Below are 27,602 nucleotides of genomic sequence, written 5' to 3'. Positions count from 1 at the left end.
ATTGGTAGTAGACAGAAGGAAAATTATGAACAATAAGAGCATCAAGTACCAAGATCTCTAACCCCTACTATACAACTTCCATCACTCTGAAAAATCCTCAAGGTATATAAATAATACTGCCTTATTCAGTGATAATATTTATGGTTTTTTATTTTGTTAGACAAGACAAGAAAAGCTGATATAAAATCTTGTCTTCCTTTCAATACCAGTAAGACAACGACTATGAATTTTCAGTATGATCTACATGTAAATATGAAACTGATTGTCTGAGATGCTCATACTGAATCTGGAATGATAAGTACTTAAAAAGTGTGACTACAGAAGATTTAGGTTCTAAAACTGAATTCAACAACAAGGTTAAGGCAGCATGGTATAATTTTATAAAAATGAAATTTCAAGTTGAGACTTAGCACATTCTTTTGTAAGATGTGCAAACAGATTCCAATAGGAAAGAGACCGGAGAGACAGTGCTGTTTTGAAGACAGCTGTTTTCTCAAAATTCCAACAGGCTACATTCCAACACAACTAAAAAATTTCACTATTTCCTTCAACACGTGTGTTGCGTAAATTGACTATGACATTGACCATTCCAGGAAAAGTAGATAAAGTTAGGCTTATGCAAAAAGAGTATCAATCCTTCCTCATGCTTGTCTTCTGCAACTGCAATGAGGAAGGGTAAAAAATGTTTTGGTGCCTGTGTACCCTCTGCCACAAACTGTACTATGCTTCTGTAAAACAGATGTAGATATACTTGGAAATGGTCCTTAAAAACAAATCTGCAGAACCTCCAGCTGATCAGCTCACTAATGACCCCTTTCAACAAGCAAGAACTGACTTATATTATAAATAGCTGCCAAAGTAGCATATTTTGAATACATGCAGCACATCCACAAATGAAAGGTAGAGAGCTAACAGAGTAAACATTAAATACAACTCTAATTGCTTGGTACCATAAAGACTTTGGTAGAAATTAAACCAGCTGGTAAGCTCTTCGTTATTGCTGACAACAAACACACACTCCCAATTGATTGCAACCTTTCACAGACAACAAGGTGCATAGAAACTAGAAGCTAAACACTTACACTAAGTGCATTCTTAATTTACTTTAATGAAACAGATACAGTCTTAAATTAAAAAATCATCCTAGCACAGACATGTTAGACAAAGCTATCTGCAAAGTTGCTGTATCAAATGAGACCACAAACTTTTACTGGTTTTCTTTATTATTCTTGATGGCTACTCCTGATTATAAGGCTATTTCTTTGTATTGTTAATATTCCGCACCTCTTTTTTAACTGCGCAATACATAGGAAAGAGCATGTTGTAGACATTCTCCCTTTAAATAAAAAAACTTCCACTGAGAATTTTTTTTTTTATTTGTAGTCCTATCAGTTTCCAGTTATAATTCTTAGGAAATACCTACTCTATATATGACAAATGCATTTATTTACAGCTCAATTAAGTTCATAAAGCAAATCTTTGGTTATATTTTAATGGCCACTCAAATTTATCTTAACATGCGGGACAGTGTAAATAAGCATTAACATAGCTACATACACCTGCCACTAGTGGTGGCAATATCATTCTGATGCGGGACATTAATCTAAGTGAAGATTTTCAAGGGCTGTTGTTTACTTTCTGTTTATTTGTGGATGCTAAACAATCATTATTTCAACATTCAATAAAATAGAATTCTTATTAGGAGGGTGATTAAAAGTAAACTATGTCTGAATGACATACTGGGTGAGAAGAGGCCTAGTGTTTCTATGTTCAATGCATGATGTATGACACGCAATCCTTACTTGTTCCCTCTAGATTTGCTTTTGTCTTCAGCAGCGCAGTAACTCACCTTCAGTGAACTTTCTGTACCAATTGGGTTACAAAATAGCTGTCAAAGAGCAGAAGCCTTCCCCCCCCCCCCCCCCCCCCCTTTTTTTAATATAATAAATACACGGTAATTTCTCAAACTTTTCTAAACATTTCTTCATTACAGAAACACACACTACCATTTTACACCATACACATGGATAGAAGAACACTTAAAAACATGCAAAAACAAGCGTCAGGTCATGGTCTAAGTTACGAATACCAGATGCTTCAACAGTAACCCTTGAACAATCTCAACTTTACAATAGGAAAAAATATCACCATGCCACACCACTCTCTACAGCAGGAATCAAAAAAGCGAGGGTAAATGTTTTGCACAAACTCAGGAAGTTGTCAGAAGTGCTATTTCTCCTACCGATGGTGCAACATAAGAATGTGATGCCTCATCATCATAAAATGTCGATTTGGCAAGGAACAGAGTACGTCCATTCGCACAAGCACCAGGTGCCTTTTGATGAGGAAGAGTCTCAACTGAGGGACGCATCATTTCAGTTGCATAGAAGCGGGAGCGTCCAGCCCCATACATTACTCCTGTATTTGGTGCAGAAGTGAAAGTAGCGGCCGTAGAACCAGGATGAGCCTCAGACTGAAAAGACTGCCGAGGTTGTAACTGCTTCTGTTGCTGGAGCTCAAATCGGGCACGAGCACAAGCCAAGTAGTTGCGTATCATTTCTGCTTGGTAAGCATGCCTCTTTTCTGTGTGCAAAAGGGCACATATTACACGCTCCTAAAACAAAAATAAATGTCGTCATTACACTGAAACTTTATGTTACACAGAAACTTTATGTTACACTGAAACTTTAAGAATATTCTAAAAAGACAAACTTTGTTCTCCAATGGGCAATATATTTTCTGTAATAGCACTTTAATGTCATGACCAAATGTTTAGCTAATGTTAACAATAAAAAACTATGCAGGTCATTAATAATTTGTAAAAAAATGAATTTAATCAAAGGATCTGGTTGGTTTACTCAGTTACGAAATATCCCAGCCAAACACTTAAAAAAAAAATTCCTCACAGAAAATTCACATTACAGTGACAGGGAGAAATTAAGAAACTTCTTTGTGAACTCAATTTTTTTGGGGTATTTTAAGAAAAAGCTCAGTGAAAGTCAATGAATGTAGCCTCTTATCTAGTAATGATACTCATTAAGATAGAAAAAAATTTACAGCAAGCCAGATCACAAGAAGTATACTCATGTTTGAGAAAAGTGTTTCATTACATTCAAAATAGCGCCTTAGTGCCCAGAGACAGTAGTCACATATGTACAAGTTGTCATGTGAATGTGTGAGAGTTCTACTTCTGAGGAAGCAGTTTGTCTGAATGTTTAAATATTTATTTTTTTTTCCTTATACCTGTCATTCAGACAAACTTCTTCCTCAGAAGAAGAACTCCTCTTTCTGGTGTGTAGTAATCTATCATTTTGATAGCGAACATTTTATTTTTGGATATTCCCCCCTTCCCCCACTGACTTAAATCTGAGAAGACGGTACGAAAAGTACCAGCACCAGTTATACTCAAAATGAGGGGAAAAAAGGGCAAGTGAATTATTTGTGTCTATTGAAACTGTTTCACCTAGTCATGCTAGACATCATCAGTGTTCTGTAGTACGAAGACAAGTATTTAATTATACACATTTTGATAGGAGAAATGAAATCCTTCTTCACAGTTCATTTAAATTATTTACCTATTTACAAATATATGGTTGAATCAAACAACAGAAAATCCAGGAGGGAAGGTAACAATATTATGAAAAAGGATAGTTGCTATACACCCTATAGGGGAGTCAGAGATATGTATAATAATAATAATAATAATAATAATAATAAAACATGGAGACTGGGTCACGAAGGGTGAGGGATAGCAGGATAGGGGTGGGATACGGTAAAGAAGTTCTGCTTGTGGGAGCATACAGGGACAAGGTGGAGAGGTGGGGAGAGGGAGAGGGAGAGGGGGAGAGAGAGAGGGAGAGAGGGAGAGGGAGAGCAGCCAAGACAGTGGTCGTGTATTCCAGAGTTGTGCTTGTGTGACTGTTTTGTTTTTTTACTTTTAAAGAAGGTCTTTTGGCCAAAGGCTAAAATAGCAGACTTTTCAATGTGGCTATCTGCAACTCATTGGTTCATCTTTATATGTAATATTAGATAGTTTAAATGTGCTGCTAAGGATCACTACAGAAATCCCACCAATATCTGTATAATTAACTAATTTCTTTATATTATAGACCACTGATAATGCTTAGCATGAATAGGCAAAACATCTTTGGTAGACACAAATTAAACATTCACATGCAAAAGAAGGAATTTTTTCTTCTCTGTTTGATAAAGCATGGCTCAAGTAATAACTTACAAAAAGGGGCTGTATATATTAATGAAAACAGGTTAAGGTTTGCTGTGGCTTAAAAAACAATCTCTAACAGGCAAATGAATTTGTTCAGGGTACAGAAGTGGAGATGACAAAGCTTGAGGGCTATCCACATTCTTACTGCAGTGGGCAGCTCTTCCAGAGCCTTATGCTCAATAAAAACAACACTTACAACTTTGGACTGATATGAATCTTAAGACAATTTTGGTGAAGCTAGGAAAATTTGTCAGGGGTAAGTAAACATTTCTTATGACCCAGAAAGGAAAGCTAGAGTAGGTATGTAGATGAAATGATTGACAGTTTATTCTTCCACTCGAATCTTACCTGTTGCTGATTATTAAGTGGGGTGTCTTTCTTTTGGGCATTGACTTTAGATGCTCTCGTAAGTGATCCAAAGTTCTTTCTCAGTCGACGGCTAAGGCTGCCAAACTGTTTTGCTACTGCTGTCTGGAACTGCCTCGCTGCTTTCCCTCCAAAGGCCACACCTTCATCACTGGGATCACTGTCAGAAGCCACCTCAGAAAACCTGCTTACGTAACATAAATATAATTAAATTGATACCGATAATCTAAATCAAAGACATAGCAAGTCTGATTAAATAATTACTGATTTTGAAGTTTAAGTAAATGGTAAAATACATGCAGTGTACATTAATAAAATTATTTTGTGTCAGATACAGTTTACATTAATTACGTTTTACTAAGCAATGAAAGAAATGGCACAGAACGCAACAGTATGAGAATCGAAATAGAGCTGCAAGATGCAGACTCATAATGCAAAAAGTCAGAAATGTAGATCAAGAGAATATATTTATGAACAGGTGGCATACCAGATTAAATTAAGTAAGATGAGAACCTAAAAAAATTAATGTTATATGGACACAGACAAAATGGGCAATTATTTAACAAAGGAACTTATAAAAAAATTATGTTACATGTACAGACAGAGTATTTGAAAAGAAAATCTTAAAAGGGATAAGAACTAAGTGAAGAGAAGGAGAGAGTTTCAAGTAAACAATGATGAGACCATAATCCTATCAGAAACTGAATTAAACAAAACAACACTGCCTGACAAGAAAGTGAAGCATCCAGAAGTGGAGGAGAGAGAGAGAGAGAGAGAGAGAGAGAGAGAGAGAGAGAGAGAGAGAGAGAGAGAGAGAGAGAAAATGAAACTTTACTGGTTGAGAGGGCATGTGATGTTATCACAGTGATTAACAGCTAATCATATTTATAAAGAACTTAGTAGCATGAGCCCACTTATCTGTACAATGTTGTGCCCCCTTCTGGCCTGGATGCATGCACTGCTTTGGTAGGGAAAGGTATTAAAGGTGTTGCACATTCTCTTGAGGCAAACAGGCCCACAACTGTTATTACTAGTCCTTGATATCCTGGATATCAGCACTGGGATGAAGCTGATGTCCAAGCAGGTACCACATGTTCTACTGGGGACAAATATGGGCATCTTACTGGCCATGGGAGTCTCTCAACATTGTGTAGACAGTTTCTAGAGACAAGTGCCCTGTGCAGACAAGCATTGTCATGTTGAAAAATGGCACCTCGATACTGTTGCATGAGAGGTAACAAAAGGACGCAGGATGCCTGTGACATACCATCATGCTATCAGAGTTCTCTCAATCACTAACAGCTGTGATCTGAAGGCATATGCAATGGCTCCCCATACCTTTAAATCAGGAGTAACATCACTACACCTCACCAACACGCTGGAAGAATGGGACTGCTACTCATGTCACCGCCATATTCACCAACAATCATCACTGGGGTAACACAGAATGACAATTCGTCACTGAACACAATGTGACACCTTTCATCAGCAGTCCATTTTTCTCAGTCACAGCATCACTCCAAATGCAGCTGCTTGTGCTGTGCTGTTAGTAACCAGCATATAGAACAGTAATTCCTTAGTCTGACATCTGGTAGTCTCTGACCAATGGAGTGGGATAACATAGAATGATGCGGTGGATTCATTACTTGTTCTTGGATGGCAGGCACAAGATGTGAAAGGTGTGCAATGTGCTTGATGCACAACACAGTGATTCTTGTGGTGGTCAGATGTGGTTGATAGAAACCTTGATGATGAGTAACATACAGACTGGTTATAATTACAGTGCAGCTACTCACAGAGGTCCAATGTGGGCTTTAATTATCATACATCAGCGAAACTTGGTAGACATTCTAATGCATTAATGTGCAAACTAATTACGCTTGGGGGGGAGGGGGAATTAGTTCCAATTTTCGCCACCATGTGCAAATCTGGCACTGTAAATGCAAGAAAGACATATATAGAAATGTTTCCATATGTAATGGATTAGGAGTGGGATGTGGGCAGAAAAGACCAAACAAATGGGAAAGGCATAAAGTTGATTTTATCATTAACTGCCACTTACACAATATGTTTAATATGAGCACCGGAGACACTGACGACCTGCTGCATCTGGAAAACAACGTCATGAATAGTTGACCACGGCAATCCAGTGGAATCTGAGCAACTTGTTCCTGTATACTAGCCTAAAAAACAGGGAGAGACTGAACATGTCCCAAGCAAACAGATTCTTTTAGACATCACCAGAGCCAAAAGTCACCCAGATTCAGAATGCTGTGATTCTGCACACCATGTATCTGGAAAAATCACTGGAGATAACATGTTCATTGAAGGTTACATTAAGCAGATCCTTCACTGCAGTTGTACCATCTTATGGAGATCTGCTGACCCTCAGGTGCGCACATTGTGTGTGTTCATATTTTCACTTACGTGAAATGTCGATTCATCACTGAAGACAACACAATTCAGAAAATCTTCATTGTTCACGCCCAACAAACCCTACACATATGATCTCAAATTCTGGATTGCTGCTAATGTAGCGACAAAGAGAGTGTGCGCATGCACACGTGCACTCTCTCAAACGCGCGCGCTCATGGAATGAAATAAGCTTTTAAAAATGTATGTAATATTTTCCCAAATATCAGAGAAAGAGGACACAAAAAGGAAGGTGCTATCACGCAGAGATTACATCGTTCTGTGTCCCGTGGAGCCATTTGTGAACCAATGATGAAACATGACAACCAACAACTTCTTCGCATCTCTTCAACTTCCTAAGAAGTTCAAAGAAAAGAAAATGCCATTATTTTGTGCAAAATACAAGATCCATTGTCGTGAAACATACTACACCAGCATCTGGCATCACTGTGTTATAAGGAAAGAAGAATAAAAATGTTCTTCCGAGTAAACTGCATGCTGAAGCAGCAACAAGCAAAGGAGGAAAACAGAAATCTGAAACCACAGCATTCCTCAATGTAACAAATTATGGGGTGGATGTAATTACACTTGATAGGTTGTACATAGGAGATGGCTGCCGTATGTCTTCTAACATCTGAGACATGGCAGCAATAAATGCATGGGTTATCTAGAAAAAATAGTAGCAAACAAGAGAATGGAAAGGAAGAAGTTCACTTCAGCTAGTGAAACAACTCAAGGGAACAGACAAAATACAATGACATCAGGCTAAAATCATCTAGAAAGCCAAAATTGGCCTCTGCAAAGGCAACAACACCAGTCAGAACTGTATAAAACGTCGCAAACCTATGTACAGAAAATGTTCATGAATAGGAGAAATAATCTGCACAAAGAGCATCTAAACAGATTCCATTGGCTCAAGTAAGAAGTACAACAAAGCCCTGTATAGTACAGAAGCGAGTATAATATGGGCCATATATACAAAACGTGCCTAAAAGATCATACAAACAGTTAATACAGGAAACTTGTTAGCATGAACAACAATACATCTGTAAGATATTTTATTGATTAAACATGTAATGTATTAATAACCATGTTACAAAAAGGAAGAGATTAACATTCACTAAAATAAAGCCCTTGTTTAAGTCAAGTATGAAAATATTTTATGTGGCGTCAAAATAACCACCTTTTTGCTATTTTAAGGTGCACAGTCCAAGGCACAACAGACAGTTGTGGAAGCAATAGGACTCCCTGCCGCAAAAGAGGCTGTCTGATCATGCATGCACAGTTTTAGTTTGGTCTGTGATGCGCAGACGGTGTAGATTCCACCACAGCATTGCACTGCACTGTGATGGAAGCGGTACAGCTGAGATGTTCTACCTAGTGTTGTTGCATGATGTCTAGCCAAAGAAAAGTGCAATGAATACTTACAGAAAGTAATGCTCTGTGAGTTGGTCTTTCAACATCAGTTTCTGTTCAAGGAAATGGGAAATAAATAGGAGATAGTTTTCAGACAAATGTCAACAGTACTTCTACAATTCTGCTGACTTATTCTGTAGAGATTTGGAAGGAAACTGTTGCCAAAAACCTGAATGAAGTATAATTAAGCTAAAATGCTATTATTTTTAATGAAGGGAAACATTTCACACGGGAAAAATATATCTAAAAACAAAGATAGTGTAAGTTACCAAACGAAAGCGTTGGTATGTTGATAGATACACACACACACACACACACACACACACACACACACACACACACACACACACACACATCCATCCGCACATATACAGACAGAAGCAGACTTATGTAAAAATAAAGATGTTACTTACCAAACGAAAGCGTTGGCCTTTACATATATCTGCTTGTGTCTGTATATGTGCGGATGGATGTGTGTGTGCACGCGCGAGAGAGTATATACCTGTCCCTTTTTCTCCCTAAGGTAAGTCTTTCCGCTCCCAGGATTGGAATGACTCCTTACCCTCTCCCCTAAAACCCACATCCTTTTGTCTTTCCCTCTCCTTCCCTCTTTCCTGATGAAGCAACCATAGGTTGCAAAAGCTTGAATTTTGTGTGTGTGTGTGTGTGTGTGTGTGTGTGTGTGTGTGTGTGTGTGTGTGTAGCGCGCGTATATCTATCAACATACCAACACTTGCGTTTGGTAAGTTACATCATCTTTGTTTTTTGGTGCTTTAAGTAATATTTTCAAGAACATATGGGAAACATTAGGGACTGATGTTGGAGAAATAAGAGAGAACAAAGAAATAGATTCTGTACAATCACTAGGTTCAACTGGATGCAGTTCAATGAGGAAGACAAAAAGTAAATTGACATCTTGGGTTGTCGGGTGTTCTGCCGGATATCAGCGTCGCACTTGTACGATATTTCGGTCACGTAGTTCGTGACCTTCATCAGGTGCGACCTGAGACTGCTCCTCGAGTGGACCTGGTCCAGTATTTATGCCTATGGCCTTCCCCCTCCACCAATGGCTGCAGGCGCTTCCTCTGTGGTGCGCGCCCATTCCCTGCGACCTGCTGGAGCGTTGCTGCTCCGTTTTCCGTCCGCTGAGGTTCTAGGTGTTCCCTCTGCGGTCCGCGCCCACCAAACCCACTCCTGGGGGTTTCATCTACGGTCTGGGGTACCAAGCGTTCACCCTGCGGTCCGCACCCGCTCACCACGACCTGTTGGAGCGTTGCCACTCCGTTCTTCGTCTGCTGCGGCTCTGGATGTTCCCTCTGCGGTCCGCGCCCACCAGTCCCACTTCTGGGTGTTCCATCTTCGGTCTGGTGCACCTGGCAGTCCATCAGGGGCTCGTTTTCCATCTCCATGTCTCTGGTTCTTCTGTTTGTGTAGTGTTGCAGCTGGCCCCGTTGCTCCTTTAACAATTCCAGAGCTGGATGCCAGGCTCTGCTTAGCTGGTACCCTGTGTCACGGTTCATAAGATCATCAGCCATTTTAATTTCTATCGATTCTCTTATAACACTGTCCCAAAATGTGGGTGTTTGTGCTAGAATCTTTGTATCCTCATACTTCATGGCATGATCTAGTTCTAGACAGTGTTCAGCAATGGCTGACTTAGTCACCTGTCTTAATCTAGTGTGCCTCTGATGTTCTTTGCACCTGATCTCCACAGTTCTTGTCGTCTGGCCAATGTAGGACATGCCACATTGACAAGGTATATTGTAAATCCCTGGTTTTCGTAACCCCAGGTCGTCTTTGACACTCCCCAGCAGTCCCCCGATCTTGTTGGATGGACAGAAAACACACTTGATATTGTATTTACAGAGGATCCTACTGATTCTGGCAGAATTAGAGCCAGCATAGGGCAGATATGCCACCTTCTTTGCTTCATCTTGGTCTTCTTCGGGTACCTGTGGTATAGGGCTGGTTGGAGTGCCCTCTCAATTTGTCTGTCCGTATATCCATTCTTGGAGAAAACTGTTTTGAGACGTCCTATCTCTATAGGTAGATTCTTTTGGTCTGACAGGGCACGTGCTCTGTGGACCAAAGTCTTCAGAACCCCATTCTTCTGTGCAGGGTAGTGACAGCTGCTGGCCTGCAGATATAAATGAGTGTGTGTTGGTTTTCGGTACACACTGTGGCCAATTGATCCATCTACTTTCCTCTGGACTAGTACATCCAGAAATGGCAGCTGGCCATTCTTCTCCAGTTCCACGGTGAACTTGATATTAGTGTGGCATGAGTTAAGATGTTCAAGAAACTCATTGAGCCTGTACATCCCATGTGGCCAGATCACGAAGGTGTCATCCACATGCCTAAAGAAGCATGTGGGTTTAAATGTGGCTGTCTCCAATGCCCTCTCCTCAAAACTCTCCATAAACATGTTGGCAACCACAGGGGACAGTGGGCTGCCCATAGCTACACCTTCAGTTTGCTCTTAATATTGGTTTTTGTAAAGGAAATACATGGATGTCAGTGTATGACTGAACAGGTCCAACAGAGCACCGTCAAATTTCTCTGCAATCAGTTCTAGTGAGTCCTTCAGTGGGACCCTGGTGAACAGCGATACCACATCAAAACTAACCATGATGTCCGAATCTGATGTGCAGTTGCTTGAGGCGTTGCAGGAAATCTTCTGAGTTGCAGATGTGGTGAATACATTTCCCCACATATGGAGACAGGAGACCTTTCAAGTACTTGGCTGTTGTGTACGTAGGTGCCCCAATATTACTGACAATAGGACGTAGGCGCACGCCCTCCTTGTGTATTTTAGGCAGACCATACAGTCTAGGTGGCACTGGCGCTTTTTCCCGTAGTTGTCTGATGATCTTATCGGGCATCCCTGTTTCCTTCAAGAGAGCACTAGTCTTCTTGGCCACCTTGCCCCTTGCCCGTGGGGTCACACTCCAGAATTCTGTATGCAGTGTCCTCCAGAAGTTGGCGTACTTTCTCATCATAATCCACCCGCTGCAAGATGACAGTGGAGTTCCCTTTGTCTGCTGGCAGTACCACAATGCTGTTGTCTTCCCGTAGTTTCTTGAGTGCAAGCCTCTCCTCGGTTGTGATGTTCGATTTCGGCGGCCTGGCCTTGGTGTTACGAAAACCAGGGATTTACAATATACCTTGTCAATGTGGCATGTCCTAAATTGGCCAGACGACAAGAACTGTGGAGATCAGATGCAAAGAACATCAGAGGCACACTAGATTAAGACAGGTGACTAAGTCAGCCATTGCTGAACACTGTCTAGAACTAGATCATGCCATGAAGTATGATTCTAGCACAAACACCCAGATTTTGGGACAGTGTTATAAGAGAATCGATAGAAATTAAAATGGCTGATGATCTTATGAACCGTGACACAGGGTACCAGCTAAGCACAGCCTGGGATCCGGCTCTGGAATTGTTAAAGGAGCAACGGGGCCAGCTGCAACACTGCACAAACAGAAGAACCAGAGACATGGAGATGGAAAACGAGCCCCTGATGGACTGCCAGGTGCACCAGACCGAAGATGGAACATCCAGAAGTGGGACTGGTGGGCGCGGACCGCAGAGGGAACATCCAGAGCTGCAGCATACGAAAAACGGAGCGGCAACGCTCCAACAGGTCGTGGTGAGCGGGCGCGGACCACAGGGGGAACGCTTGGTACCCCAGACCATAGATGAAACCCCCAGGATCGGGTTTGGTGGGTGCGGACAGCAGAGGGAACACCTAGAACCTCAGTGGATGGAAAACGGAGCAGCAACGCTCCAGCATGTTGCAGGGAATGGGCGCGGACCACAGAGGAAGCGCCTGCAGCCGTTGGTGGAGGGGGAAGGCCATAGGCATAAATACTGGACCAGGTCCACTCGAGGAGCAGTCTCAGGTTGCACCTGATGGAGGTCACAAGCTACGTGACTGAAATATCGTGCAAGTACGACGCTGATATCTGGCAGAACACCCGACAACCCAAGATGTCATTAGATTGCCGGGAAAGCCTGAAGAGTTACAATAAGTAAATTTGTTGATTTTAAGAATACTACTTTTACCTGCCAATAGTTTCCACTTATTTGCCTTTGGGAATAATACATTTGGCCTGTTACATTTTTGAAGAAAATTTAAGGACAGATCAACATTGCCTGGAATCCGCATGTGCCCCTAAAGTAACAGTATTTCAGTCAATATTTTACATGATGTTATTATAAATCTTAACTATGAGTTTTCTGTAAAAATTTCACTGTTGTAGCTTTAATACCTTGGGAGATGGAAGGTTTTTCTATTTTGTAAATAGAGTTAAAAAATCCTGTTTTTGTGACTAAAATATTCTTTTTTGAAAAATTGCTACTCCTACAGCTAGGGAAATTTTACTGTCACTTCATTACAGGATATGAATAATATAGATACTTATACAACAAGGGAAAAACAGTTCCTACTCATTTTCCTCCACCTCAAATAAAAATTTTCCCCTATAAATTTGGTGGCAGGATTGGTCAGTTTCGTTACACAATAACTCCCAATTGGCAATATTTAGACCTATTTTGACTGCAGATACATGACAAACAAGATATTGAGAAAACAACTGCATGGTCAGGATTTGTGCAAGTGTTGCCAATTGGTAGTTATCGTGTAATGAAACTGACCATTATTGCACCGAATTTACTGGGGAAAAATAAATTTGTTTGAGAGGTGGCCAAATCAGTAGGAATTTTTTCCCACAATGTGTTATTATTTTTGTGATTGCTAGGGTGTAATGAAGTGGCATTAAAAATTTCATAGCTGTAGAACTAGCAGTTTTAGAGAAAGAAGACATTTTAGTTGGAAAAACAAGATTTTTTAGCTCTGTTTACAAAACCGAAAAACATTAACTCTCCAAAGTATTACAGCCAGATTCAGAACTCTAATAACATCCAGTGAAACTTCGACTGAAATGTTTTAACTTAAGGGATACATGTGAATTCATCAAAATTTAGACATGTTGCTAAACTTTCTGCAAGTACTGTATTGATACATTTGATGACCAACAACAAGAAATATTTTATTGCTAATTTGTCTCCAATATTTCACTCTTGCAGTCAGAAGAAAAGACCGACAGTATTGTTTCAAACACTGTGACTTATTCCAGAGACAATACAGAAGTTGAATCCATATCACTTAACTTGGAAGAGCCTAAGATGAGGTAGAGATACAACTTCCACTAAATGTTTCAGACGAACACACAAATTCTGTGTGCATAAACAAAGGTTCTGATCCCACTGGCACAAATTTACATAGCAGGAAGAAGGTGAATGTTGAGAAGAAGATACATCTCCTGCTCAAAAACGGACATACTGAAAGGGAGAAAGCATCCACAGAACTGAAAAGAAAATACCTATAGACTCCTGTGAAGGAAGGTGGTGTAAATGTATTGCAACTAAAAATGAAATACATCAATATCAGGAACTGTAACAATGATCCATTGAGTTGCAGACAGGCACAATGAAAACACATGTAGCTCTCAGCCAAAGCCTTCCTCAGCAGAGAAAACACACACATTCACACACACACACACACACACACACACACACACACACACACACACACACACACACACACACACTGCTGCCACCACTGCTTTGGAGCTACTGGTGGTGGCAGCGGAGTGTGCATGAGGTATGCTTGCCTGTGCAAATATGTGTGGTTTTTTGCTGAGGAAGGCTTTGGCCAATAGCTATATGTGTAATAGTCTTTCTGCTGTGGCTGTCTGCAACTCCATGGCTCATCTTTATGGCAAGCAACAATCTAAATTATTTCTAATGTTATGTTATTCCAACCTGGAGTTTCTGTTATATGAACACGAATAAGGCCAGGAGAACATGCCACTCAATTATTTTCGTCGAGTCAAAAAGGCATGTGCTATTTAGGAATTAAGTAATGGATGTATTGCTGAAAAATAGGAAGTTTAAGAGTTTGTCTGGACAGACTGATGTTACTTGACACTGGTGACTTAGGGCCATGATGTATTTCCTATCAATATATAATTAAAGTGTTGCTTAATTTTTTACTAGATTTTAAAAGTTTCTTAAAAGCAGCTGGCCACTTTAATGAACAGTGTTTATATTAAGTTCTCTCTCTTCATTGATGTTAATCTATAGATGACAGGAGGGTGAATAAGGACTTTTATCACAGTGATTCAGCATGCAGAAGTTTTTACCTAAATATTTTGCAAGGGAGTCAATATACAACTATCTTACACATTTCACTGGCTTCACCTTAGAGGAGGAACATAACAGCATGTAACAGGAAAAGGGTTCAATTGTAAGAAATGAGAATTACTTTATGTTCCACGACGTGTAAAAACACTACAAGCTGCAAAAACCGTAAGAACTTTAACAAGGAGAAACATTTTATTTTAATAATTTTAGCCAAAAATTTGTGAATTAGAGAAGAAAATTACCATCACTGTGAGTTTCTTGAATGGACTGCATGTTTCATTTTGTAAGATTAAAAATATCCACAAACTAACCTAAAATAAAGAAATCTGGTTTTTGTGTCATTTGAAGGTGCATGTTAATCAAAATGTTATAATAACCTTCACTGTCATGTGCCACAAAAATACTATCAACCTGCCCCTCCTCCCCCACCCTCTTCTCCTCCCCCTCCTCTCTGAAACATTTCTGCTAATTCAGGTCATTCACAGAGCCTCTTCCAAGATTCTCTTTTCTTCCGCTGTCTACCATTTAGCACCTCCTCCCATAGCAGTCCTATTCAGTTCACATCATCCTACACCTGATCTCTTGATCTTGTTTGTAACTTTCCAATTAGTCTTCATCCAGATTCTGTCCATTCCAGGGCTCTTCTCAGATGTCTTTCTGGTCCCATTATTTTAACGGGGCCAAACCGTTTCAGCCTATTACTCCCCATACATTCTTTTACAGACTTAATCTGCAGGTTGTTTCATATTGTTTGTTTATTCCTAATCCCATCCCTTCTCGTCTTTGCCAGGATCCCTCGTAGAAAGCGCATCTCTGTTGCTTGTATTCTGCACATTTTTCTTTGTTCAAGTCCAACATTCTGATCCTTAGGTCACAGTTGGCAGATACTATGACTTGTACATCATTATCTTTGTGTTGGCAGGTATTTTCCAATTTATAATTACGTCTTATGAACAACAACAAAATTTCAAATAATTTTCTATTCTCTCGAAAACTTTATCCTTGATTATTTCTTTCTTCATTAATTTACTTCCTATATATATGAAAGCATCAATTTCTTTAATAATTTTTACATTCTAAGTTATATCCTTCATTTTCTAATTTTCCTGCTGATTTTCATTACTTCACCTTTTGTTAAGCTTATTTCCATGCCCACTTCTTCAATTACTCTCTGTCACCTATTTAGTTCTTCCAACTTCTGCTCATTTTCTTCCCAAATCATTACCTCATCTGCATATGCTATGATTTTCATACCGTCTACTGCTGACCCTTGCAGCTGTGAGTCTACATTTTATATCTTCTCTGTCTTGGCCCTCAGTTATTTACTGCCACAATAAGTCTTCCACTACTTCAGTGCCTCATTTAATAACAAATCTCTCAGCATCACCTGACTTATTTTAACTGCATTGTATTGTTTTACTTTTGTTGGTATTCATCTTATAACTTATTCTGAAGACACTATCAATTCCATTACACTGTTCTTTCATGTTTTACCATCTGCCAGAATTACAGCTTCATCAGCAAGCTTCAAAGTCTTAATTTCTTCACCCTGAAATTTATTCCCCTTTCTAAATTTCTTCTTGGTTTCTCCAACATCTACATAGAAAATAAAGCTGAACAGTAAATTCACTTTAGCTATGTGAGTATTCAAAAGCACTATAGATGTATACACTACAAAGATGCAGCCTGATCTGACAAGAAACAAGATTGCTGGATCTCAAAAACTAAGGAATATTTCAGCTATCTTTCAGTTTATGTTCTGGACAGATGAAAAGAATGAAATCAGTACCAATAACCAAAGGCGGAAATTATTTGAAGCCTCTAGAGATTCATGGGAAATTTCCAGAAATATGGTCTGGTTATCATGCTACAAATTGTAATGCCAAGCACGAAGAGGAAACCATTGCTGATGTGTCATTCTCTGCTCAAGAAACTAGAAGATATCAGCTGTTGACCAGAATAATTTCAAGGTACTTCTAATAGTACTGAGCAAACTGGAATGATATTATGTATTATTCTCTTAACGGAAACAGGGTTGTCATTAATGGGTAAGTTATCGTGAAGAAGGAGAGGCGGAGGACAACAACAATGATTTAAACAGCAAATATGTCCCACAACAATTTTGATTCTGGTTCACCATCATGTTATAGGCAAATCTCTATTTAACCTAGTCAAATAAGCATTGGAAGGTAATGGGAGAATATTTCTAGCTACTGATGTGGAGAATCCTACAATGCTACAGATACCAGCTGCTTAATGCAATTACATAGCTAACCACAGTGCTAAGCATTACAAATTCTCTCACATCACACAAGTGTTAATTTCTTATTACACTTATTTTACCCTACTTTTGTCACTAGATGTCTGCAAAGTAATTAACAGCATTACTGCCATGTCTGAAGAAACACCCATGCTTTTACCATTAGGTTATGTCAATTATAAACACATTTCCCCACAATATTCCAAATAAAAAGATTGTGGTGAACAACATAACTGTAAAATCTTATGAAAACTTCACCTTTTCTCAATGTCGCAGCCATCATCGGTGGATTCTGGTGGTGAATCAGGACCTGGAGGAAGTTCTCTCACATCCAAATATTCTGCCAAAAGACCGAGTTGGTCTCTTGGAGCAAGACTGAGTTTTCGTACCAAATGGGGTTGGGACTCATCACGACCCCATACCAGCTGCTCACCAGGATCCACAGCAAATTGTATAGGAAGAAGCTGTCTGTCAGAACTTATCAGAGGCACAGCAGCTACAATGAAGGAAAACAGAAACCAATGAGTTTTAAACAAAACCTTAAGGTATAGTTAGTCTATACAAACATTCCAAAATACAGTCACAGACCCCACATACAATACACAAGGACTGAATAAAATGTTATGAGAACCATTATTTTTCTCTGAAATGACTATTTACAGATGTACTTGTAGTAACAGACCTTCAATATAAGCAGCCCCGTTATTTGTGGCATCCTTTGCCAAATGTCCGGAAGGTGTCACATACCATCTATGCATCTATTTCCATTGATATCCTGTACTGACCACTCTGTGGCATGGATAATGTCATCTCTGGTGTTTTACCAGATCCCTCGCAGTGGTTCTTTCATTTTGGGAAAGAGATTGTAATTGCAGGGACTCATGTCAGATGAGTATGGTGGATGTTCCAGGCTCCTCCATTGCCAGCAGTGCAAGAGGTCCTGGACAGCAGCTGTGGTATGGCATCATGCATTATCACGCAGAATGATGGAGTGCTGTTCTATGAAATGTCGTCGATTTCACCTGAGCACTGGATGAAGGTGGTGTTGCACATATGTGCAGTAGTAGGCATCATCTAGCATCACCCTTAGTAGTACAGTGTGATGCAGTATTACCCTACCAGTGTCATACACCATAATGAACATCACTTTCACAGCACTTGGAGTAGCATGCACACTTTCAGTGGACAAGGAGAGAGAGCAGAGGATGCCTTCATCCCTTCAGTGTTTCAAGTTTGGTTCATACAAACATGCCCGGGTTTCGTTGATGGTGATAATGTTTCAAAGAAATTCGTTTCCTCCCCTTTGGTACCGGCTCAACAAACCCTGTTAGATGGCATGGTGGTGCTACTGCTGCATCTCTGCCATTTCATGGGGAATACAACGTGCTGCAATTTTGCTGTACCCCAGAATGTTGTGCAGAATGTGGAGCACAGTTTTGTGGCATACTCTGACATTTGCTGTTAACTCACATGCAGTATAGAGGCGATCAGCATCCAACAAGGAAGAAAGGAGTTTAACTGTATTATCCTCCACGTGCGGTCATCCTATATGGGGGCGATCCTGTACAGCATTTCTGCCTAATCTGAACACTTTAAACCCTCTGTGCGACTGTGCTGTATGGCAATGCTGCATCACCACATGCTTCAGGCATGTCCCTGGAAACATTCTTACATATTCCAACCTCATGCCACTTCAATTTTGAGCCAAGAATGTTGCTCTATCTTTGTAGACATGATGTTAGGAGGTTGCACTATTGCTATGATGTTCAACGGGCTACACACTGCTGTAGATTTGCAGAGTATTGTCCCCATTCGCTGTAAAACTCTTCTCACCGGCCTTCGTTGTGTCAACACAGATGGTAGCTCACTGGTTTGACATTACAGCAGTGTTACCACAATTTTGTATCCAGCCCTTGTATGTAAATAAACACAAAGACTGTATCTGTCACAAAATTAGTTTATCACACTCCTTTGGTATTATGTGTCACTCCTGTTAAATTTCAAGAACGTTTTACAGCTAACTGTTCTGTTGCCATTGTGAACTGATGATGATACCACAAACATAAGTTTTGAGTAACAAAAAATCAGACAAAAGAGAAGGAGGAGGAAGATATAAACAGGAAACAAAAAATAAACAAAGTATTAGAAATTAAAAATATCAATGCCAACAGCCACAATAACCGTTATATTAATTTATATATAAATATGGTCTTCTCACAAAAAATAAATCACGTTATTGAATAATAGATCTCATGCTATGACATACAGTTTGCAACAACATTGACTCTTTGAAAAGCAAATTTTATTGGTTAGAATAGGTTCTTCATTATGTTATAAACCACACTCATGTCATCTTTTGGAAGTTTGGAAAAAGTGACAGACAAGTGTTTAAGCTCAATTTGTTCAAAAATGCAGGCCAGACCACCCCCCCCCCCTTCCTCAGCACATGCACACACCTGTATGCCTACACTGTGGCTGAATAAACTCTGCCAGGACTGAGGTTCATTTCATGTGAGGGGTTGTGTCAGGGAATAGACAAGGGGAGAAAGAAGGCAGGGAGCATCAAGAAGGGTAGGGGAAGGATAGCTGATGGTTAGGAGGGATATACCAGGTGTGTGGGACAGAAATGCGGGAGGGAGAGGAAGCATGTGCAACATATAGGAAAATGACAAGAGCACTAGCTCCAGTGAGTTTGTGCAGCATACAAATGTAACATATTGGTTGGTTGGTTGGTTGGTTGGTTTGGGGTATAAAAGGGACCAAACTGCTGGGTCATCCATCCCTTTTTCCTGACAAACAAGGCACAAGGCAAGACAACACCCAAATTTAGTTTGAGAAACTAAAAGGGGTTAAAAGGAATTGGGAACCACAACGAAAAAGAAAATGAAACGAACAAGAAAAGGGGGAAAACATACAACACAGGGAAAAGAAGAGGAAGGCATTAAAACCAGAGAGCAGATTGTCTGGGCTGGCCGATCACAAGAATAAAAGAGGATGAGCCAGCCATTCTGCATCACATTAAAATGCCCAGCCCAAAAAGACACGGCGAAATGAACACACGGAGAGAAGGTGCACACCAAGACAAACAAATGCAAAGAAAGGGTGACAGAGTTAAACTGGAGGGAGGGTGGAGGCCTCTGAAAGGAGGCCAGACGCCCACCCTTAGATGGTACAATAAAAATCAGCCTCACAAATAAAACACAAAATTAAATCTGCTGTTGAGGTATAGTCACCCAACATCGTAGGTAGGGTGCTGGAAAGAGTAAAAGTCCACTGCAGAGGGGCTAAAAGTGGGCAGCCCAACAAGGTGTTGACAACAGTCATAGGGGAGCAACAGTGAGACTGAGGTGGGCCCTCGCGATGGAGGTGGTGACCATGTGTTAGCCACATATGGCCAATGCGTAGCTGGCAAAGGACAACAGATTCCCTGCGAGTGGCTCGCATGGATGACCACCACACATTTGTTGTCTCCTTGATAACTTGGATTGCAAAAACTTTGCAGCGGAAGACCAATTGCAAATCAGTCTCCAGCAGGCCAATCTCCAGATATGGCTTATGGTAGCCTGTTTGGCCAGACGGTCATCAAGTTCACTGCCCGGTATCTTGACATGTCCTGAGGTCCAAATGAAGGTCATGAGATGTCCACTGTTGCAGAGGGCATAAAGAGACTCCTGGATAGCCAGTACCAAACGATGTTTAGGGAAGCACTTGTTGAGAGCTTGTAGGCTGCTTACGGAGTCACTACGGATATTGAAGGACTCATCGGAGCAGAAGCAGACATGCTCAAGAGCACAATAGATGGCAACCAACTCTGCAGTGAAAATGCTGGGGCCACCCAGCAAGGAGTGCCGTTCACTATGGCCAACATGAGCACAAGCGAAGCCCACAAGACTGTCGACCATTGATCCATCTGTGTAGATTATTTCTGAGCCCTCAAATTCACTGAGAAGAAAGAAACTGCCGGCAGAGGGCCTCAAGTGGAACTGAGTATTATGGGCCTTTCAACAGTTCCAGCCCAAGCCGTGGCCGGAAGTGGGCCCGCAGGAAAGGTGGCGAACACGGACAGCGAAGGGATTCCCAGTTCTGGGCTGCCGTTACAGAAAATGGATCACTGTGTTAGGGAAAAGCAGATGGTAATTTGGATGGTGAGGTGAACTACGAATATGGACAGTATAATTTGCAAACAATAGTTGCCGCCGGAGCCACAATGGAGGATGCCAGCTTCCACAAGGAGGCTGTTCACGGGGCTCATTCAAAAGGCTCCCGTTGCGAGGCGAACTCCACAGCAGTGGACAGGGTCCAGCAGACACAGTGCAGAGAGTGATGTGGAGCCATACACCATGCTCCCATAATCAATACGGGACTGTACAAGGGCTTTGTACAGCTGCAGCAGTATAGGACAATCAGCACCCTAGTCGGTGTGGCTCAGGCATTGAATAAGATTAAGGTGACACCACCACTTGTCCTTAAGCTGACAAAGATGGGGAAGACAAGTTAAGTGGGCATCAAAGGCCAGTCCCAAAAAGTGGTAAGTATCCACTACAACTAGTAGTTGTTCATCGAGGTAAAGTTCTAGATGAGGATGGACGGTATGATGGCGACAGAGTGCATAACACTTGGCAGCCGAAAACTAAAAGCCATGACTGAGGGCCCATGACCACTTTCCATATAGCTCCCTGCAGCCAGCGTTCAGCCACAACGATAGAAGAGGAGCAGAAGGAAATGGGTGAGGCCGACATGATGATAGCTATCAACATCTAGTGGGGTTCTTCCTGGGCTTTAGCATGTAAATTATGATACTTTCCCATCATTGTGATAGGAAATCACCATTGCTCCAGATGCGGTTGAAGATGGCAAAGAAGCGTTGTTGGGAATACGCTGACAGATGTTTCAGTATTTGCGAATGGATGCAGTCTGGACCAGGGGATATGTCAGGACAGTCAGCAAGGGCACTGAGAAATTCCCATTCACTGAAGCGAGCATTATAAGGCTCACGATGGTGTGGAACAACAGGTAGGTATTGTTTTTCGAACCTCTGTTTGAGGAGACGAAATGTGGGGTGGTAATTCTCAGAAGCAGAGATGCAAGCATAATGCTCAGCAAGACAATCTGCAATTTTGTCTGATTGGCAGATACAGCTCTATTTGTGGAAATTCCAGGTACACCTGCAGGGTTCTGATAGCCGTAATGTCGGCGGAGCTTGGTTCAAACCTGCAAGGGCGAGGTTCATATTCCAATGGTGGAGACATAGTGTTCCCAACACTCTTGCTTCCTTCATTTGATGGGAGGCGAACCTGAGCACGGTGCCGTTTGAAGGCAATAAGGTACTCCAGGGAGGGGTGGTGCTTATGACATTGGAGGCCCCGCTGACTGTCTCTAATGGCTGCAGCAATTTCTGGCGAACACTTAGGCACTGACTTCCACAGGGGGCAACTGGATGAACAAGGGATTGCCCATTTAGCTGCAGCAATAATCGTATTAGTGACTGATGATGGCACGCAATGGATACTAAACGTTGGTAGCAGATGTGAAAGTGTCCCAGTCAGCCTTGGGAAGAGCCCACCTGGGCAAGCATCGAGATGAGGGATGCTGGGGTAGGGTCAAGAAGAGTGGAAAGTGGTCACTACCACACAAGTTGTCATGCGCTCTCCAGTGGCTAGATGGGAGAACGCCAGGACTGCAAACCGAGAGATCAAAGGCTGAATAGGTGTCATGTGCCACACTGAAATGTGTGGGGCACCTGTATTGAGGAGGTAAAGGTCAAGTTGAGTCAGTAGGTCCTCAACTTCTTTGCCACAACCAGCAACCTTAGTGCCACCCCACACAGGGTTATGGGCATTAAAAACACCCAGAAGGAGAATGGTGGGGGGAGAGCGGGGGGGGGGGGGGGGGGGAGAATTGTGAAATGAGAGCAACCAATACATGGGGCAGTGAATCACCATCTGGAGGGAGGTAGATGTTACAGATGGTAATTTCCTGTGTTGTCTCCACCCTGACAGCCACAGCTTCTAGAGGTGTTTGAAGGGGCACAGGTTCACTACAGACAGAGATAAGGATGAAGATGCAAACTCCACCTGACAATCTATCGCAGGCAGGACAGTTTTTGTAGTACCACCTGCAGCGATCCGCAATGCAGGAAACGGTTTCCTGGAGGACAATGCAAGAAGCAAGAGTAACGCTTAAAAGTTGGTGTAGCTCAGCCTGGTGCAAGAAAAAACTGCTGCAGTTCCACTGGATGATGACACTTTCTGGAATTGGGGAATCATGTAGTGACCAAAGAGGCAGGTTGTGCCTTACCATCACCTGCTGCCACAAGTTGAGTATTTGTAGCCATTGCCATTGTGGATGAAGCATCAGTGAGATCCAGGACCTCGGAGGATGCTAACATCTCCACCTCATCCTCAGATGCCCAACCAGTATGGAGTGGTGGTGCTGGGGTCACCAGAGGATCCTGTTTCTTAGCAGCCTTCTTCTTGGTTTGCTTGCCCTCTCACTACTCTTTAGTGGCTTTCTGGGAGAGCTTCTTCGAAGTAGCTTCAGGCACGGAGGAAGACTGCGAAGCTCTTCATCCAGCAGCTTTCGGCTCCTTTAGCCACTGGCAAGTGTCCATTGTGGCATTAGTGGAGACCTTTGAAGAAAGAGTCCCAAGGGACCCCTTCCGTACAAGAGGAGCCGGAAGAGGCTGTTGCTTCTCTGGCTGGGGGCGAGGGGACCGATATTCTCTGCGTTTGGGAGTAGGGGGGGGGGGGGGGGGGTAGGAAGCGGGGGTACTGCTCCCGAAGTAGGTGCTTTGGGAGCAACGTAAGAAGATGTGCCCCCTACCACCAAGGGGACGGATGTATTCTGGTGCCCCAGAGGGCCCACAGTTCGCAGCATAGAGTGTGGAACTACCATCACTTGTGGTGGTGATGTTGAAGTAGCTGCAGCATGTGTGGACGTCAACCAAATGGGGTGTAATCTTTCAAATTTACATTTAGCCTCTTGGTAAATCACCCGGTCCAGGGTCTTTTCACTCCTTTTGGAGTACTGTGCAGTCTGGCGAGCAGGAGGAGTGGTGCTCTCCACAACTGATACAAGTGGGAGGAGGTGCACCTGGAGTATTGTGATGCATTGGACGTCCACAGTCTCGACATTTGGCACTGGAATTGCAATGCGAAGACATGTGCCTGAATTTCCAGCACTTAAAGCACCACATAGGCGGAGGGATGTATGGTTTAACATCACAGTGGTAAACCATCACCTTGACATATTCAGGCAATGAATCATCCTCAAAGGCCGAGATGAAGGCACCGGACGAAATGAAACTCAGCCATTCTGAATTGGCACAGAGCTCATTGTAAGACAGCAAGTGGAGGTCGCGATGGAAAATAATCCCATAGACCATGTTGAGGCTTTTATGGGGAGTGATGGAAACAGGAATATCGACCAGCTGGTCACAGGTAAGGCCTGGGATTGGGCTGGGTATGCAGTCTGAATCAAGACTGACCTATTTCTCATCTTTGACAGTGCTGTCACTTCCGCAAACGTATCCTCAAGTTGTTCAACAAAAAATTGAGGCTTCGTAAGTAGAAAGAAGTTCCCATTTGTTCTGCTACAGACTAAATACCAAGGCGATTATGGCTCATTTTTTCTGTAGCTCTACATTCCTCCCATGGTGTAGCGATGGAGGGAAATGATTTAGGGTCATACTTGTCAGCATTGTGTCTGGTCTTTCCCTTCTTTGAGACTGCTGACGCCGTTTGGTCACCAGCAAGAGGACTTGGCCTGCTTCACTGCGGGTCATCCGCCCTGATGCCACCCACTCTGATCAGGGGCTCTCCCCACAGGCACAACCCAGCCACAGAAAAGACCACCTGGCATGATGGCCATTGCCAGGAGTCCTGATGCCCCAAGAAGACAGGCACCTAGTCCTTATCATATGTGGGGAGTTTACAGCTTGGGCATCAGCAATGCGATCCCTGTGTTGGCAGGGGGCTACCATCAAATGGGTACATGACAGCCTCACCACAAAGGACTGGCTACTGTGCTGGATGTTGGGCGCAGAGAAATCCAATATCGTCATGGGCGTAAAAGAGGACAGGTGACAACGGAAGATGATGTACCCCAGATAGTGTCCTTGTCCAAATAGTTGAATTGCAGGTGGAGATGCAAAGCCATGACAAAAAAAGGTTCAGGAGATCGAATCTAATGGCACTATGGATAACTGGTGCACCACGTAAAGTGTCCTTCCCAAAATGGCCCGCATTTCTGTAAAATTTGGCAGGTCAAACCATAAAATGGGACCTGAACTTATAGGGCCAAAGAGTGTGAGACTCCTTTTAGTCACCTCTTACAACAGGAAGGAATACCTCAGGCCTATTCTAACCCCTGGACCCACAGAGGGGAAATATAACATGTATGAGTGGATTGGGAGGGGATGACATAATAGAGGAAAGGGAGCCTCGTGAGAAGAGGCTATAGGTGCAGGATGCATGAAGTTATGGTCTGGGGGCAAGGTAGAGGTGGGTATAGGACAGGAGGCTAGTAACCCAGGAGGATTAGAGGATAAAGGGCGCATTGCAAAGAAAAATATCTCACACGAAGTTTAGAAAAGTTGGCAATGGAAGGGGGGATACAGATCCAGATGTGGAGTGGCCATTTAATAGGAGCCTATTGTGATCCACAGTGTGAGCAGCCACTGGACGGTCAAATCTGCTCATGGCCACCATTTAGTGGTGGCCATTTGTTTGCATGGACAGCTGGTTGTTGGTCCTGTACACGAGATGATATGCAGAAATTGCAGCAGTGGTGGTACATGACCTCCTTTCACAGGTGGTTCTGCCTCTGATACAACAGGATAAGCCTCACTCATGAGTGAAGTAGGGAGTGATGGGTTGGTGTATCCAACGGGTATTGCACTTTGGTTTTTCACAGGGAAATGACCCACATGACAAGAGGTAGGGAATAGGTGCGGCATAAGATGAGTACACAAGCTGAACTAGGATACTATGTAGATTGGGAGCATGGAAGAATACCACTGAGAGGGGTACAAAGGCTTGCAGGTAGGATGTTTCTCGTTTTCAGATATGATGCTAAAAAGTCGAAGCACTGACAATTGGTATCTTTCAGTAGTTCCAATCCTGTATGACACTGAATGGTGAGCTCATTCCCACTTGGTTCTTCGGAGTGGTCAGAGGATTAGAAGTGCGTGGAAAATCTTTCTGCAGACTAGGTTTGAGGGTAAACATCTTAGTGAGATGTTCACGACACCAAGCACGGGATTTCACTGCAGATGTGTCAGCCACAGGTAGCAAGGCTATATGGGAGTGATGTTTTGGTGTGAAAGGTGTGCTACCAAAATTCAGGTACTGCTGATGGTTGGTGGACTTTATTAACTTACATCTTGACTCATTATACATCCCTGAAGGTTCTCCTTGATAAGGTTTATGGAACATGAATTAATAAATGAATGAACAAAGAAATGAATGAATGAACAAAGAAATGAATGAATGAACAAAGAAATGAATGAATGAACAAAGAAATGAATGAATGAACAAAGAAATGAATGAACGATGATTTCTTCTATTCTCAAATGCACATTCAAATATGAGTCACAATGCCTAACATTGTTATCATCAACTTAAAGTGTAAATGCTGAAGACTGGAATAGGTTTGCGAACAAAATATGATAGTTGCTATCCACAGAATTTGTGCATATCTACAGAAAAAGAGAATTTACAAAAATGGTTCAAATGGCTCTGAGCACTATGGGACTTAACTTCTAAGGTCATCAGTCCCCTAGAACTTAGAACTGCTTAAACCTAACTAACCTAAGGACATCATACACATCCATGCCCGAGGCAGGATTCAAACCTACGACCGTAGCGATCGCGCGATTCCAGACTGTAGCGCCTAGAACTGCTTGGCCACATCAGCCGGCGAGAATTTACAAAAAATGTTCATAAAATCTACAGTTTTGCAATGATCAGTCCATTAGAGTGATGTATTACTACAGGACATAAGTTATGCATCTTATTTGCAGCTAGGAACACAATGTGTTTTACTACTTCACAACCACTGGACATCACTTGCTCTACAACAGCTCTATTATTTAAGTACTTTTTATTTTGTGGATTGAGTCTGCTCTACACCTAGAATTTTAAGATGTTGTCATGACAAATATAACAAGGTGGCAGTCTTTTTGCTGAAAATAAATATTCAAAATAAAAGGTTTTACAACTGGATAGCTAGCATCACAATTTCACCCTAGATCACTTCTGCGATGTCATTAAGAAGTTGACACTGAGCTGCTTGGTCCTGAAGAACGTTATGGAGACCAACACATGAATCCCAAATTAAGCCTGAAATTGTTAATGTTTCATAAACGGACAATTTCACCAAAGATTTTTCAGACAAATCAACATTTTCTGCAGCAATTGGGCATAGGTATAGTAAAAATGCATGTGTATAGGATTCATTTATGATTTACTATGCATCACAAGGAAACCATTTTCTGATTATAGCTCATATAAATCTACATTATAATGGCAAATTCTCGACACATCACATGCGTTGGCATGAGGAAAGACAAATATTCACCAAGTAGAAAATATGTTGAGCAACAAACATGCAAATGAAGAATGTGTTTAACCTGCAGGTGAGTGTTTGAACTTACATTCCTCAGACTTTGAACATGCAGTCACATTTACATGTTTCATGTAAATACGATGACA

General features: G+C 41.9%; 1 protein-coding gene across 2 annotated transcripts in view; it reads right to left on the bottom strand.

Annotated features, from left to right (window-relative positions):
• LOC126412625 (OTU domain-containing protein 7B-like) overlaps positions 1-27,602 on the bottom strand; it is a 121,863-nt gene that overhangs the window by 23,188 nt on the left and 71,073 nt on the right. For both annotated transcript variants that reach the window (XM_050082302.1, XM_050082300.1), the window contains exons 8-10: positions 17,149-17,386; positions 4,574-4,775; positions 2,243-2,614 (exon numbers count right to left, since the gene is read on the bottom strand). In XM_050082302.1, coding sequence (XP_049938259.1) covers positions 2,243-2,614; positions 4,574-4,775; positions 17,149-17,386 — 812 coding nt within the window. The remainder of the gene's footprint in view (positions 1-2,242; positions 2,615-4,573; positions 4,776-17,148; positions 17,387-27,602) is intronic.

This window comes from Schistocerca serialis, chromosome 7, assembly GCF_023864345.2.
Source record: "Schistocerca serialis cubense isolate TAMUIC-IGC-003099 chromosome 7, iqSchSeri2.2, whole genome shotgun sequence".
NCBI classification, from domain to species: domain Eukaryota; kingdom Metazoa; phylum Arthropoda; class Insecta; order Orthoptera; family Acrididae; genus Schistocerca; species Schistocerca serialis.
The sequence above is the reverse complement of the archived record's forward strand: the minus strand, read 5'-3'. Positions and strand labels throughout refer to the sequence as shown.